Genomic DNA, 16,784 nt, shown 5'->3' with positions numbered 1-16,784 from the left:
TTTGTGGTTTCTTGATACTTGGTAACGTTTCTTTGGGCTAAATTTATAACATTTTATTCACTCATATTTTCTTTATTTGACAGCTTGGAGATTAATTCGGATCGATTTACGTGTAAATTAAGATTATTTCACTCGTATTTGGTTAGAGATATTTTCGAATCAATTTACGTGAATAAATCTGTGTTGTGAGGTGAAAATAGTATTTAATACTTTATTTTTGTGTATTGTGCATATAAATATTTTAAGTTGTAATGTATTAAAAATAATTCAGCAAATATATTTCATTTGCACTAAATTATTTATAATTTTTTAAACTCACATGTGATGCGATGTAAAATATTTATTTTTATTTGCTAAAATATTATTACAATCCTTTATATAATTCTTTATATAGAAAAAAAAATAAAAACTCTAATAATACTACATAGAAAAAAAAATATTTATTTATTTCTCTAGATAGGAAACAAAAGCTAATCATTTTAAATAGAAAAAAAAAACATGACAATACAAAATAGAAAAAAATAAAATTAATTAGAAAAAATATTTATTTCTCTAAAAAAAAATATAGCATCGATCTCTCTTGATTTGAGGCAACTCGTTCTAAACTTCAAACCATTATTTTCAAACCTAGCCTGCCGTAATGAGTCAACCCGAGAAATAAAACGGTATGTGTTGAAAAAAAAAATAGTTTGACAAGTCAAAAATTCACATTAACTTAATGACATGGTCAACTATGGCCTAATCTAGTCAAATCCTAGCTATCAACATGCTGACTTTTAAAAAAAAAATTCAAGGTGACACTCTTACTCATAACTCGAGCCTTACCTTGAGTTGAGTTTTAAAACTACAGTTCAGATATCAGTCACTGACCATCATCCATCATGAATATCCTTTTATGTGTGATCCACTCCATTATGGTTCCAGACAAGGTTGTCAAAAACGCATTTTTGACACGGCACGTAAAATGCAAAATAAACTCGGATCGTAAAATCATAAGGAATTTTTTTTCATACATGGTTTAAACACTTTAAAATACATGGTTCAAATAAAAATTTAGCAGTTCGAAGACAATTATAAAAATTGTAGTGACTATAATTATGACCAGTAATATAAATCCCCTAAGCATAGTGCATCTAGACTATAATCATGTTGCACCACCGAAATCTGGGGAAAAAAAAGATATCATCTCTCATCAACAAGCTCAACTATAAAAAAAAAATAATTTAACACTCAGACACATAGTTATTAAACCCGGCTCGGGGATTGACCCGGTCAAGGGGCCGGGTCCCGAGTTTCATGGGTCAACCTGGGTCAACTCAGATTAACCTGGAAAAATTAAAAAAAAATAAAGTTTTAATATTTCATATGAAAAAATCCATGTAAATATAGATTATACATATTATGAAGTTTAAAAGAATATTTTAAAAAGTTTTTTATCCCACATTGAAAAAACATAACTTTTTCATTGGAAACATAGAGTATATATACTAATAGGTTTCAAATCCTACATTGAAAAAACATAACTTTTTTCATGGGAACATAGAGTATATATATGAAAGGGTTTCAAAACCCACATTGAAAAGATACTATGTTATCCTTTTAAGTTGAAGTATTTAAACCAAAAGGTTTTTTATCTCACATTGAAAAAACATGACTTTTTTCTTGAGAACATAGAGTATATATACTAATGGGTTTCAAATCCCACATTTGAAAAGAAAAAAAAACGGGTCTCATCCGGGTTCGCCCGGGTTTTGTCGGGCTGTTGCCACAGCCGATCTTTTATTAAACTTGGACCGGTCCAGCCACCGGGTCGACCCACCAGACCGGGCGGGGTTTAATAACAATGCTCAGACCATACTTTAAGCAGTAAACTATCCACAAAGCTAATTAGCCATAAACTGCAAATCAAGTTCCATCAATCACAACTTATTCACAGAGCAAAACCATATTGATTAAAAGGAAGGGCGTAAAGTTCACAACCCATATATCAGCCCATAGCATAATAATAATAATAATAATAATAAAACCCCACAAAATCCTCTAAATTTCTTCCCAATTTGAACAATTTCATGTTGCATACATTTTTTCTTATCACAATCTACTTCTAGCCTATCAAAATCTAAACTTTCATCACCTCTAAATCATTAGCAAACCAAACCAATATTAAGCACAATAGTTTATCAAGAAATTAATTAAATTTAGCTCAACTAATCAACATATAACAATAAAAAAAGTCACATCTTTTTTCCAAAACTTTATCAAGAGTCAAACAAAATGACATTATAAATAGAACAACTTACGGTGTAGACTATAGAGGAAGCCATTGATGATGGAAAAAAACTGTTGTTTATAAAAGCTGAAGAGTAAGTTGTTTTTGAAGACTGAAGAGGAGAGTGTTGTTGATGAAAAGTGAACAGTTTAAAGACTGAAGAGCGCTGCCGCTGTTGATGAAGAGGAAGTCGTGAGCCGTTGATGATGGGGAAGAGGAAGCCGTGAGGCGTGAGTCGGTGTTTGGCAGGCGTGAGTTGTTACCAAGAGAGCACTGTCGTTGTTGATGAAAAGGAAGAGGAAGCCGTGAGGTGTGAGGTTGTGAGCTGTTAATAGAGAAAGAGACTAGATTTAGGGATTTAGAATTTTAGGGATTTAAATTTTGTTTGTTCTTTGTGTGTGTGTATGTGTGTGTCAGCAATTGAAAGAAAGATGAAAGAACGCGCAATAGCCAATGGCCTAATAACAGCTGGACCCTGGAGGCAAGGGTTATGACAGTATATGTTTTCCGATGAGATCGTTAAAACGATCTTAAAATCGTGTTTTTATACGATTTCACCTAATTTTAACGATTTCACCTGATTTCACTCATTTTCGAGTTTTTTGAACGATTTGCACATTAAGCATATATTGACTCATAAAAATGTACGATTTTAACAACTTTGGTCCCATACATTTTTATGTGAGTCATCCTAAAATGCAACATGAACAGCACGTTGGTTCTTTGATGTCTTTTTCATAATGGAGAACCACCTCATTTTATACACAAGAACAATTTGTTTTGCGACTTCAAGTAATGGTTGTTCACAACATCCAACAACTAACCACTATAAAATGTTAAACTCTAATACATGTCCTTTACAATCTTTAACCAAAGCCATAATAAATTGTTAGGCTTTAATGCCAACTAATGCAAATAGGAATAAACGATAAGGAGTTTTGATGCGGACCTCTTAATCACGTAGTTAAGTAACCCCTAACGAAGTAGTTAAGGACCTGGAAAACAAAAAATCAAAGATATTAGAAAAGACTTGAACCCAAAATATAACCTTATATATAAGAACTCTAAGTATGTGAATGACATCACAAATCAATTAATTTTTAATAAGTCGGTGTATGATATTTGTTCTCGTAAATAAAGGTTGTTTTGGAACAGACAGACCAAAAGGAAAATTCACATTTATTCCCTAACTTGCTGCTGAATTTTACAACTAAAAAAACATAATATATTCTCTTCTAACTAACCCTAATAGATTCATTTTGGATTGCAAGTTAATGAGCATAAACTAATAATCAACTAACATAAGTTCAATAATAAAATAAACCATTAAACAATATCTAATGGGTCATAACAAACCCAATTTAAAAATAATCATTCAACATTAAATAAATAAATAAAATAGGATAATGAAAACAGTCTTCATGTCAAAATTCCTCTATATAGCTCAAATCTCTATTTTCCGTAAATTTTTAACAAATTTCCAATCTTAACTTCGAACGTGTTGTTCTTTCTTGTCTAAATAAATTATTACACCTACTATATAGGACTGGAAAGCTTGAGATGTCTAAATTTTAGCCCAACTTGAATCGTAATAAGATGCCACATGTAGCTCCATATATGTCCCAAATAGTACACAAATGTCTAATCTAGAAGATTTGATAATATATGTCTAGTAACTTTGATCCTTTAAAATAATATGTTACTGAACTTCATTTGACCTAAATGTTTATCAAAATATAATTCTATATGTGCAATATCTTCCTGTAAAATTTCAGCTCGTTCCAATATACGGTTTTAGAGATATACCTGATCTCGTAAAACTGGTCAATAAATATTTTAAAGTCAAAATCAGAGTTGACTTGCCAATAAAGTTTGTTAAACCTCGTAGACTAAGAACACTATAATAACTAGAAGACTCTCATGTCTCCACTTGTAAAAAATATTATGGAAAACAAAAACTAGAAAAATATAATAATAAAAAATAATTTTTTTCCAAAAAAAAATCTCTATAAAAAAAATAATTGTTTTCCAAAAAAATTAAAATCATATTAAACATTGGCATCGTATGTAGATTTTTATATATATAAAAAAAACACAATAACAGAGAAGTTGTTTTTAATATAAAAAAATCTAATAATTGTGCTTTTGGCTAAAAGCTGGGTTTCTTATTTTATTTTAAAATAAAAATATGATTTCCATTTAAAGCGATTTTTTTTTAAAATTTCAAAGCAAAGAATGTACGATAGAACACAATTTTTAAGGATTTGTTTGGTATTTCTGTGCTATAACTACGATGTTGTGCTATTGTTCGTACTATAAGGTGAAAAAAATATATGATAATTATTTATTATGTCATGCTTATAAATTATCAAAGTAGATAAATAATATTTTTAAAATATAAACTATAGTTATTAAACTCCACCTGTAAATTGATCTGATCAAAAAATTAAGTTCCAAGTCATAAAAAATTGAACCGAGTCAACTTGAAAAAATTAAAAAAATATTTGAAATTTTAATATTTCATATAAAAAAATTAAAAAACAATTTATATAAATATATATTATATATATTATAAATGATAAAGTTTAAAATATTATTTAAAAAAGTTTTTTGTATTTTTAAAATATAATCTCTTAAATATAATCTCTTTTTTTTAAATTAAAGTATTTTAACTAAAAAAAATTTTACTCTATATTAAAAAAAAATTAACACAATTTTTCTGAATGAATATAAAATATATATATTTTTAGTCTCGCATTAAAAATACAAAATTTTCTTTTAATATATAAGAAAAAAATGATGGGCCCTCCACAAGGCAATGCCTACTATTTGTCTTCGGTAGTACTTTGTATTTTACCCTTAAAATAAAACCACTCCATTTTAGATGCTTTGTTTTGGAAACCACCCATCCAAAAAAATAGAGGAGGCTAAAAACTGGTGTTTTACATCGATTTTTTTGGCTTAATAGACCAAAAAAAGGCACCCACTCGCAAAAAATATTTGTACATTAATTTACTTTTACTTTGTTTTCGGGAACAATCACTAAAAAAAATTTGGTTCCACCACTTGACAAGTAGATATTTTAAATTTGATTTATTTATTTATATATATAAAAAAGATAAGGTCTTTGTTAGGTTAATCCGGTGGGTTCCAATTGCAACTCCAGTTTTCTTTACACCAGGTCAGGTCCCAAGTCAATCCGTGTCTGATAACTATAATATAAACAAATCAATGAGATTTATAACATGGTAAAAATAATTTAATAAATATATTTATTTATATTAAATGATTTATAATTTCTTAAACTTGTTCGATATGTATCTATATTTTTTTATGAGATTATTAAGGTCAAAAACTAATAAAAAGTTAACTAGGTCATAAAACACAGACGCATCATTTTAATAATATATAGAAACCCCCTTTGTAATAAAACCACAACATGCTTTTAAACTAACCTCTTGCAAAATTAAAAATTTGGGGACACTTGGTTTTACAGTTTTCTAATACAATGATGACGTGTCGAGCATGTGTTCCATCTATTTCCAATGGAGCCAAGGCCGTTTTAGTTAGAGCGGAAAATTAAATTTTATAATGCACAAAAAATAACTAATTAATGATATTCTATTAATTATAACATGATATTCACTTTGAAGAAAAAGAGAGTAATAAAATTCATAGCCAACAAAAATGAAAAAAATCTCTGCCTAATTTTTTTATTTTTTTTAATGTTTATATCCATATCTTTCTTCAAAGTGAACCAAAGAGAATAATTAAAAGGATATCACCCAAACACCATAAAATTTCTCAAGCATATGCATAATTCTGCATTCCATCTTTACATTTGATAGAGAAGCTTCAGTTGCATATTAAATCAATTTTGCTCTTCTTGTAAGAAAACTTGGGAAGACAGACAGGTAAAGAATCAATTTTGCTCTTTCGTCAGAGAACTTAGGAAGACAGACAGGAGGGTTTACAAATATCATGTGAGCTTTGTATACAAAAAATGAGGGTGCATAAATTGTCATCCCAGGAAAGAAGAATATCAAGACAACTATGCTGAATGTTGTTACAAGAATCCTGACCTGTCCCTTCAAGCTCCATTTTGGAATCTTGCTTCATATTCACGGGTTGGCTGCAGACAAGTACAAATTCTTTGAGAAAATGGAAAGACATGATGCTGCAGACAAAAAACAGCGAGGGCACACAGGGAAAGATGAAAAGATAACAGTTGCTTTGGTGGTTTCCGCAATTTCTTAGGGCAGCAAACCCCTTCCTACTCCGAAGAAGAAAGCCAACTTCCTTGTAAGTTAAAGAGTATCAGTTAAGCATTCCATTCTTCTTCCAAGTACAAGAAAAGAACATGTTGCTGCAAACCATGAATAATGGGGGCCAGCAGAAAAAAATGAAAAGCCAACACGTTCTAACCACAGTAATTTCTCTGATCACGGCCTACAGTGAAGTTATTCCTGAGGAAAGAAAACCACTTCTCACTCCGGAGAAGAAAAGGATGTTCCTTAAAACTTAATGGAACAGTTTAGAATTCTATTTGTATTGCAGAGTTGCCTGTAAAGCAACCTTGGGCATACTTAGCAAATCTGCTCTTGCTATGGAAATGCATATGCCAAGGACAACAAGAAGTTGAAAACAACATTCGAGCAGAGACTTGTTGAAGGACTTATTACCCAGTCCAAAAGTTGAAGCTAAAATCTCAGTGCCAGTACAGGGGTATGAACTGGGAACCTGGAAGTTCTATTCAAAGCAGGTTTTTCAAAACCTCAGTCTGGGCTGATGTCCCAGATGAATATGATGTATTTTCAAAATCTTTTATCTTGATTAAAGAGTCACTAGAATACAAGAGACAATCAGAAGAATCGTGCATAGTTGAAAATTATTACCATGAAAATTGCTAAAATTGACCTGCGCGCAAACCACCTCATATGCATTGCACGCTGAGCTCTTGCTGCTGCTTCCATGCTGTCGAACTGTAGATACACATGCCCAGCACTATTCCTGCAGGTCAAATAAACAGTTAAGAATGGAACTGTACGGCCATCTCTACTCAAACCAGCACCCTGTAGTTGCAAGCCTAAAACCATGTACAAAGATTGCAGATACAAGGTTCAATTTAAAATAGAATTCCCATAAATATGGCATTCTAAAAGGGTAGTGGATTGGGTACATGTAGACAACATGACAATGTGATACCATTGAAAGGCCAATATTCACTCTTTTTTCCCTTAAAAAATAGCTTCAGATGCAGTCAAGTTCAGTAACCTCAATTGGTTGTGACTTTGAGTAAGCAATACACTCTATTGGTAGTGCTGCAATTAGAGTTCTGGTGGAGAGAGTGAGTGATGATGCATGTACAAGATCTCAACGAAAGTTCCATGTCACCAGAATTTTACAGGAAGTCAAGAGTAACCAGACGTAAGACAATAATCATTCAATAAGTATATTAGCACCCTCATATAGGCACCAAAACTCTAAAGAAACCCTAAAACAAAGAAGCAAAAAGAATATGGTTCTAAATAAAATAGAACTCCTAATTAAAGCTAACCTGCCAGATGTCATAATAACCTAAAATAACAAGACGTTCTGAATGAAAAACAAAAGCAATAAAATAAAATATCTAATTTTCCTAAAACAAATATGTTGAAATCTTCCATTCGTTCTCCATCAGAGCACCTATAAAAAACAATATAGATAAAGTGCAATGTGTTGTACACTTACTTGTCCACCCAAATATGTTTCACCTGACCGTATCTTGAACATTCTTCTTCTACATCCTCTTTAATATCCAAATCAAAATCTGGTTCCGTCTGCAACATTTTTATGAGAATCAGTACTGCTCAATGGAGAACTGACAAAAAAAAAAAACAAACCTCAGTGGCTGGATCAAACATATTCTTCAGCAATAGACACTCGCTGGGTTGCCCAATAGATTCATAAGCAGGGGAAGGTAAAACTAGTGCCGGAAATGCTGCTGCTCCAATATTAGTTTGCCCATTGACAGGCAAGCTAATAGCTAGTTGATTTGGAGCTGATCCATTTAGCAAAGGTACTCCAAGAGAACCTGCAATACTGGAAACAGAACTAGATTTAAGGCTATGGAACTGATATTTAAATAGAAAAAACAAAGTTAAACAAGATAGACAAACCTTGTGGCAGTGCCAGTCCGATCCAGCTTCTGCATAAGCAATGCTCTTGATTGAGCATTCAAAGCCTGAATGGGAAAAGTGAATTCATTTCATCAGCTGAATTTTGGAGAAATTAAAAATGCCAGAAAAAGAAACAGTGCAACTATTGACACTCTTTCCTATGCAAGTTAGTCCTCATACCCTCAAATCATAACATCAAGAACTTCGACCTCAGCAAAACAATAACTGAATCATCAAACTTTGTTGCACGAAAAATAAAATTTCCAGCAAGTAAAATTTTCAAATTGGCATTGGCATATTTGATTAACCTTAGTGTCTTAAAATTGTTGTACAAACTAGAGTCTCCAGTTACTATTACAAGTTTTCTCATTCTGTCAATTCAGAATTCATTTGACAGTTTCAGATGGGGAACCTGGAAAATAAAAGCCTGAACTCAGGGGGCATTTGTTTTGCATAAAAAATGTAAAATGTTTTACCATAAAACCCTTTACACAAAAAAAATTTATGATGTTTGGTAAGTATGGTGTAACAATATAGTAGTGGAATAATGATGGTGATGGGAGTGTGGACTGGGGTGTTGATGGTGACTGAAATAATTTGATAATATTGTGATCTGAATATTGTCCTTAAATTATTTTATGGAATTTCATGAGCGGACAAATAAACTAAGTTTATAGGTTGACTTTGAAACATTTTATGAAAACACAGAAAAATCAAGAAAACATTTTCTTGTAAAATATTTTATGCAAAACACCCACCCACTTGGATTACAAATTATCTCAAATCCTTGTGCATAAAATGAGACAGCTAGCATGATTTAAATCATACTCATATAAGGTTGCTAGCATTTTGTCTATGTTACATAACTATCATGACCACAGAGGACATGAATTTTTAACCAATTTTAGCAAAGTCTCTCTGATCTACATATTTCAAAAAAAAAAAATCACCCTAAAGTAATGATACTTAACCTTATGACGTGTAAATCAATGAACACCATTGTGTTCATGAAAATCTATACCTCATTCAGGTGATAGAATAACCAGTAAAGTTACTAACAAGTTAATTCCATTTTGGGAAAAGAAAAACATGGAGACCTATGAAAACCTGACCACCCAAGATGTTATATTTGTGAAATTTAATGTACACACATATAGTATGTGATTGTAAAATGATGATGATTAGGAAAAACATTAAAACAGTTGAGATATTTTATTGCAGAGGTTACAGCCCTGTGAAAGCCATCACATTCATTAAGTAGTGGTAACAAAACAGTAAGATGCAAACTGTAAACGTCGATGCTTACAAGATAACAGGATTGCATGACAGTAAGGTAAGTTTAACAGTCTGTCTCAACATCCATCACAATAGTGACCAAATTTGATTAATCTCCATGTTAGTACATCACTAACTGTACATATATACACCTGCTCTTTCCCATTTATCTTACACATCTTCAATAGATGCAAAACCTGCAAAAGGTTACAGAAAACATCCTGATGCAGGACAGCTTAGGAGCTGTTCTGGATCTGACTTTTGGAGGCTGTTTAGAGATGTATTGAACTGGATTTCTGCTGGGAATTGTAGAAACTATTAGAGTGACACTAATAGGGCCTCTAGGAGTCACACCTAGAGGATAGAAAAACTTACACTTCACACCTAGAGGAGATTGAGTCACCCAATCAAAATCAAATTGCTAGAATTTTATCCATACACTCCATTAAAATATTGAAAGACCACGTGCTTATTTATAGAGTTCTAGTAGTTCAAATCCAATAAAGACTTGGATTCCTAAGTAAGAAAATAATAAGTCTATGTAGAATGGGAAAAAACTAATAAGCTAATTAATCAGGACCAATAAAATACCAAATAGAAAATCTCTGACAAATTTCCAGAATTTCTAGAAATTACAGAAATACCCATTGTCTATGAAAAGAAAATTTTTGCTTCCTTTGTTGTCCACATCACAGATCTTTGGTTCCAAGAAAAAGGTTTTAAACTAATCACCATCCTAATAGTATCATGTTGTGCCAGCTTTAGTCATAATATCATAATAACAAAGTGTACCATACAAAAGTGAAAAACAGTCCATTACTTCAAAATATAAGATCATCACCTCTCAAGGAATGTAAAAAATATCCCCCTCGTTTCTCTTGCCCCCCACCCCCCAATCCCATGGCCTTGTATAAATTATTCTGGGTAATTTACTCTATAATTTTCATGTGCATTTTTTTTCATTATTTGATTTACAGGATTGTAAATTCATGAAATTAATGTAAACCATCATCCTTGATAAATAATAGGGGATTACAACCCCCTCCCCACCCCCTAAGAATAAATAAATAAATAAAGTCATTCTTTGCCAATGATCATGCAAGTTCAAGTTCACTCATACAATAGATAGCAACATTTAACTCACCAATCCACCCCCATCATCATCGTCGAAGTCAGCAGATTTTACTCCACTGTCTTGCTGTCCGCCATGTTCTGTAACAGATGAAACCTATACGTACACAAACAATTCATTACAGACCCCAACATTGTCAAACTCATTTATGGTTAAGGCAGCAAAGACAAATAGTTGACTGACAACAACCACTGTTATATATAAAACATATGAAGAGAAACCTAGTCTGAGCTACAAAAACTTAGGCATACCTTAATAGTTCGACCCGCAATCTCCAGTTTTCCATTCAAAGCACTTTGTGCAGCCTTAGCATTTTCAAGTTGAGTAAACTGTAGGAGAGTGGATGAATTAATCAATCAACAAATGTGAATGATTAAATAGTACAAATATATATTGCAATCAACAAGAAGTCATCACCAACCTGAACAAATCCGAAACCTTTGCATTGTCCTGTCTCAAGGTCAAGAGGCAGTTGCACAAGCTCCACAATACCAAATGGTTCAAAAAGCTGAGTAACACAAAAGTAAGACATTATTTTATTTAGCTGGATCAAATTTGTGAAAGAAAGAGGATGGTTTAATAATTGGAAGTACTAGTTGTCTAACAATTACAAAAAAAAAACTCAATCTGTGTCCAGGATGGTTTAATAATACAAGACCTGTGCACTTCAAAATTCATGCAAAACAAACTATAAAAGCTAAGGGAGTCATTGACTGTTAATTCAACATCAAGGGCTGATAACAAGTAACACTTCCTTCAGCAGCATCAGTAATGATCTTCCTAGAGTTCATGAATCTGTAGTGAGTCCAAGTCTATACAGCAAGAGGTCATTGACCAAAAGCTTCTCAAATTTCTTCTACAGGCATCCTAAACTTCCTTTTCCAATTCAGCACAAGCTTAGCTAAAGACTTGCAAACACCAATGATACAATTCAGAACGGATCTTTAAGAACAGTGGAAAGATAAAGTTCAATGTGCCCAAAGTTTAGTGGTTGATTTGAGGGAAACTAAGAAAGTTACTTCTGATCTTAAATGATTACTTGTGTGGTTCAAAGAAAGTGATGCCAAAAAATTAATTTTCATTTAAATTGTTGTCGTTGGAATGGCAATTTCTCTGATTTATTGGCATAAACGCCTCTGTGCATAATTATTATGTTACAGCTTATCCTAGTTAATAAACAAAATTGATTATTACAAAAACAAAAGTGAACTTGTTTGTCTTAATGAACAATAAACCAAATGAACTCTCCAATCATATTACCTGTCTAAGCTGCATTTCTGTCATGTTAAAATGCAAATTCCCAACATATAGTTTTCTGTCAACCGCTCCAAGTGGTCCAGTAACACCGCCTGTGCCACCGCCTGAAGCACTAGGCTGAACGAGGTTCTTTTCAGCCTCAGAAGGCTTAACCATTACAGGTTGTCCAAGAAGCAGTTGACCTGAAAGAGTTATTGCCATTGGCACAGACATTGCATCATAGAATTCAACATACCTGCAGTTACGCCAGTGCACATAACTAGTCAGAACAAATGAAATGGAAGAAGAAATCAAACTAACAAAGCATACAGCAAATAGATGAAGGAAAACAAAAACTGTGCGCAGAGAGCTCAAGCTGAGTTTCTTTCAGTGAATCTGATGTCCCACGTAATAAAATATGTCAACTCATCGGAATAAATATACAAAACCAGAACACATTGTGTATCACGAGGATCAAGGAGAGAAGAGATGAGTTAGAATGAAAAAAAAAAAGTAAGCAGTGGTCTCCACTTTGATACATGTTTGTGCACAAAAGCCCCAAAATCATAAACAAACAAACATCAATCAATGCTCCAACCAATGGCTCATCAATAAAGAATTTAGATGTTTTTAAAAAAACCAAGTTTTTGTTAACATAATTTCTTAAGAAAGATGGCTGCCAAAACCAAACTATCCAGACATAAAGGATCAACATTAAACCAGAATGGGAACACCAATATTGAAATCCAGGACTAATTATACATGGCTCATAATCAGGTCTCTTTACTTACAAAATATTCAGAAGAAGAAAATTGGAAAAGTATAAAACAAAATTAGGTTTATGTCATCTACCTTGAGTGCGCTGAATGAATTGATTAAACATGAGTGCAAGGTATTCCCATCATCCCTCATCATTATCGCATTGCTATTGCATTTAAGAATACAGTTAAACTTGATTCTTGGAATAAATATGCTAACAGTTACTTTAGAAGAAGTGCATAAGCATCTTGATGTCTAAACAGAAAGGCACACATACCCAACTCCTTTTGACCGCCTTGAATTTCTGTCCATTATCAATCGAACATCCCTGACCTGAAAAATCAAGGAAAATTAATTTCAAATCAAATTTTAATACAGAGCAAAATTTGCAGTGTGCAAAGAAATTTCAGAAATTCAAACTACATGACAAAACACCTATCAGAAGGCATTTGCATTCCTAAGATTAGTCTAATCATGCAAACTACTTTTGTATCCTACGAGGTAATCTAGTTGTTGGTGTTTGAGTTTGATAGAGAAAAAACGGTGGCTAAGAAATCAAGGGTCCGCAACTGATGAAGAAGTTGCTGAAATGAAAGAGGAATAAGTTGAACGTGAAGTTCTGCATTCATTTGACTTATGAATCGCTGACAGAAAAATATAGTTCTACAATTATGATGGTATCTGGAGCATCTTGTTTGAATTTACAAAAATACACAAGCATATGGGACGACACCACTCCTTAATACCAAGATAATTCACTTAATGCATGCACACCTTTTAACTCATCCCACATCTAGATGAGACAAGAAAGTCATTACACTACTTATAACTGAAGCTGAAAAACGCAAAGGCATTTCATTAACATACATTCCTATTCTTCTCAGCAGTTTATCAGGCAACAAATCTGTATAATTTTCATACACAGGAAGAAACAAAAAGGAGTAAATTTCACAAATCACCCTGCGCTTTGAAGGCAGTTTCACTGTACTATCTGTTATTTAGGAGCTTTGCAATTGTAATCCTGTAATTTCAATTTAATTGCACTTTGCATCCTCCATCCAAGAGCTGTTAGTCAAGTGTTAAAAAGTTTAATTTTAAGCAAATTATATCAAATTAACCAGGATGTTTTTGGAGTATATTGTGTTATTACCACCACCAAAAGCAAATGCAATCAGGGTTTGGAAACTCATAATATAGTTTGGGAAAATATATCTTGTGGGGTTTTTTTTTCTGGAATTGATTAGGACAATATATTCATTAGGAGCATTTTCCTCAAGCTACTCTTTAATGAGCAAGCTCATAGCATCGATGAGAGTATACAAGGCACCTAAGGATGCAAGTGTGCTTAAATCTTGATGTGCTGAATCATTGAAAATTTGTTTAAGTTGGCCCTCCAAGTACTACTATATGACAACCTGTTCAAATTAATCCATGGTTGGCTTTTAAAACTCAAATCATTGTGTTGCTAGATAACTCATTCATGTTATGATCCATTTGTACAAAAAATATATTGATTGTGTTTTGTTAAATCGATACAGAAAAAAAAAGGCGAGATAGAAATATCAACAGTCAAAACCAACAAACCAAATAGAATCCAATTTCACAACTTTAAGTGGAAAGAGAGAAAGGAATTAACAAGAATAATCAACTTACATGCTAAAATTGGGCTTACTGTTTTTCTGTTTGTCCCTACCAAAGGAATATTGTTTATTGGTAATCAACAGATGAATTTGTGAGTTTTTTAAATTGAAGGAAAAAATAAATGAGAGATAGAAATATGTTCATTAAGATGTGTGTGTGTGTGCGTGCGTGTGTGCGCGTGTAGAGAGAGAGAGAGACCTGATAAAATGCCTAGCGGTTATAAACACCGGCAATCAGGGTAATTAGAAAAAAATTAACAGACTACCTAACAGAGTCAAGGATAGAATGTAAAATTATTCAAAGTAAGGAAGGCAAAGTGAAATTAGATCCAAAACATAGGATGGGTTGTGAAATTTAATCCAAAAAAAAGTCAATAATTAAACTTGAAAAGACCACAATGAGGTTGCGTACAGATTTTATAAAATCCAGAATTATACAACTATTCTTGTGTTATACATATATAAAAAAAAAAATGCCACTAACCTTGCCTGCTTTCGAGAAGAATTCATACACATCTCTCTCTGTCGCCTTCAAAGGCATCTGTCATCACAAAAATCCATGAGAACAGAGCAGCAACAATGTGAGAAAATAATGGAACCACAATATATCTATGATTCCATGACTAATAATCATAAAACAGCAGAGCAAACCATGAACCTGGTACACAAAAACAGTTCTTTGGTCCCTTTCTGGATCAGCTTCAGGCTCCACCACTTCTTTCTTTTCTTTAAATCTCCTGGCACCCAAAACACTTTCAAAGTTTCAATTTTTATAAAATATGAAAATTCATGAGATTAATAAACAGGCATGAACGTTCTTATAACTGAAAAGAAAAAACAGTGCTATGATGTCAGAAAAAATACAAATTTCTAGCCAACTCCATAGTAATTTCATAGAGGACGAGCTATAGTGACACCAAAATGCCAGCCTTTTTTCCATATTATTTCTAACAAGGATAGTTATATACTAATATACGTACAGCAAGATCATTCAACACAGAGCAACAACCAATTTCCATGCATAAAAAATCAAACAAAATTTTATTCAAATTTGGAACAAAGCTTCAATTAAAATTTAAAAACCCCAGTTCTTATTTATTTGATATAGCATATGTATTTCAACTTTTTGTCAAAGTCAACAGATTAAACATCTTACTCTCTTTAAAGGTTACCAAAGCATACTTACAGACAAACAACAAGATCATTCATCACAGAGTAACAACTAAACTCCACGCAAACAAAATCAAACAAAACTTTGGTCAAATTTGGAACAAAGCTTCAATGAAAATTCTAGAACCTCAGTTCTTACTCCATGTGATAAAATGTTCCAAATTCAATTCACACCCTTTTCACATGGAATGCAAAGGAGGAGGAAGAGAAATCTCATAGGAAGCAGCAAATTCTTCATCAAAAACCTCGAGAAAGTATCCATCCCGCCTTGGGTTTAAAGGGGACAATAACATCAATTAACAATCCATCCCAAAACCAAATCCTTGTCATAAACTATTTGCTTCTCCCATTAGACTTCAAAATTCAGTTTCTAGAGGACAAAACATTAATTAACGCTTACAACCATATGATAAGAAATTAAAAATAACAGTATCGAATCCCATAATCTAAGCTATAAAGAAAATTAAAAAGGAAAAAGAAAAGAAAAGAAATCATCACCTGCTTTCTCTCGTATCAATCTCTCTCTCTCTCTCCCTCTCACGATTATCGCTTTCATACCTCCTCGACCTGCTCCTGCTGCGCTCTCTCCTCTCTCTCTCCTCCTCTCCCCCCCGCTCTCCCCTTTCCCTCTCCTTCTCCTTCTCTCTCCTCTCTCTATCCTTCTCCTTGTCTTTCTCTCTCCTCTCTCTCTCCTCCTCTCCCCCCCTCTCTCTCCTTTCCCTCTCCTTCTCCTTCTCTCTCCTCTCTCTCTCCTTCTCCTTATCTTTTTCTCTCCTCTCTCTCTCTCTATCTTTCTGTCTGCTACTTCTATCTCTATCTAAATCTCGGTCTCTCCGGTGGTGGCGATCGCGACCATTCTCATCCTCAGCTTTCAATTTCTTTGCCTTTCGGTCCTCGTCGTTGTCGATATCTTCATCATCGACGTCTCGCTTCCTGTAACTTCTCTCGGTTCCATTTCTCTTTTTGCTACTACTGCTGTTCTTCTTCCTCGTATCGTCTCGATCTTCCGCTTCCTCTACGGTTTTCTCCAGATACTCAATCTCGTCGAATTCCATTGATTAGCTTTTTGGTGTTAGGGTTTTGCAAGAGAAGCAGTGAGGGCTTTTGCTTTTTGTTGGTGTCAATTTGGCTTCGACTACATCTTT

The 16,784-nt window shown here is 33.1% G+C and overlaps 1 protein-coding gene across 2 annotated transcripts; it reads right to left on the bottom strand.

The window, feature by feature from the left end:
* Nucleotides 1-6,184: 6,184 nt before the first annotated feature.
* On the bottom strand, nucleotides 6,185-16,784 carry LOC133673111 (uncharacterized). 2 transcript variants are annotated; one of them, XM_062093764.1, is made up of 13 exons: nucleotides 16,138-16,783; nucleotides 15,128-15,206; nucleotides 14,954-15,010; nucleotides 13,107-13,162; nucleotides 12,095-12,326; nucleotides 11,256-11,342; nucleotides 11,086-11,163; nucleotides 10,847-10,930; nucleotides 8,428-8,492; nucleotides 8,152-8,350; nucleotides 8,000-8,088; nucleotides 7,165-7,279; nucleotides 6,185-6,401 (listed from the first exon to the last, which is right to left on the bottom strand). In XM_062093764.1, exons 1-13 carry the CDS (start codon nucleotides 16,692-16,694, stop codon nucleotides 6,360-6,362), a joined length of 1,740 nt encoding a protein of 579 aa, XP_061949748.1. In that variant the 5' UTR covers nucleotides 16,695-16,783; the 3' UTR covers nucleotides 6,185-6,359. The 2 variants fall into 2 exon arrangements, with proteins under 2 accessions (XP_061949748.1, XP_061949749.1); XM_062093765.1 differs by having other exon boundaries at nucleotides 6,370-6,735; nucleotides 16,138-16,784.

The sequence above is a fragment of the Populus nigra genome, chromosome 14, assembly GCF_951802175.1.
Source record: "Populus nigra chromosome 14, ddPopNigr1.1, whole genome shotgun sequence".
Taxonomy (NCBI): domain Eukaryota; kingdom Viridiplantae; phylum Streptophyta; class Magnoliopsida; order Malpighiales; family Salicaceae; genus Populus; species Populus nigra.
This window is presented reverse-complemented; position numbering and strand designations above follow the sequence as displayed.

Excerpts from the sequence above, each read along its gene's own strand:
- LOC133673111 (XM_062093764.1), bottom strand. The coding sequence starts at position 16,694 with ATGGAATTCGACGAGATTGAGTATCTGGAGAAAACCGTAGAGGAAGCG. Across the intron at positions 12,327-13,106 it reads AGGCGGTCAAAAGGAGTTGG|GTATGTTGAATTCTATGATG; the intron begins GTATGTGTGCCT and ends GCGTAACTGCAG. Across the intron at positions 8,351-8,427 it reads CGGACTGGCACTGCCACAAG|TATTGCAGGTTCTCTTGGAG; the intron begins GTTTGTCTATCT and ends TTCTGTTTCCAG.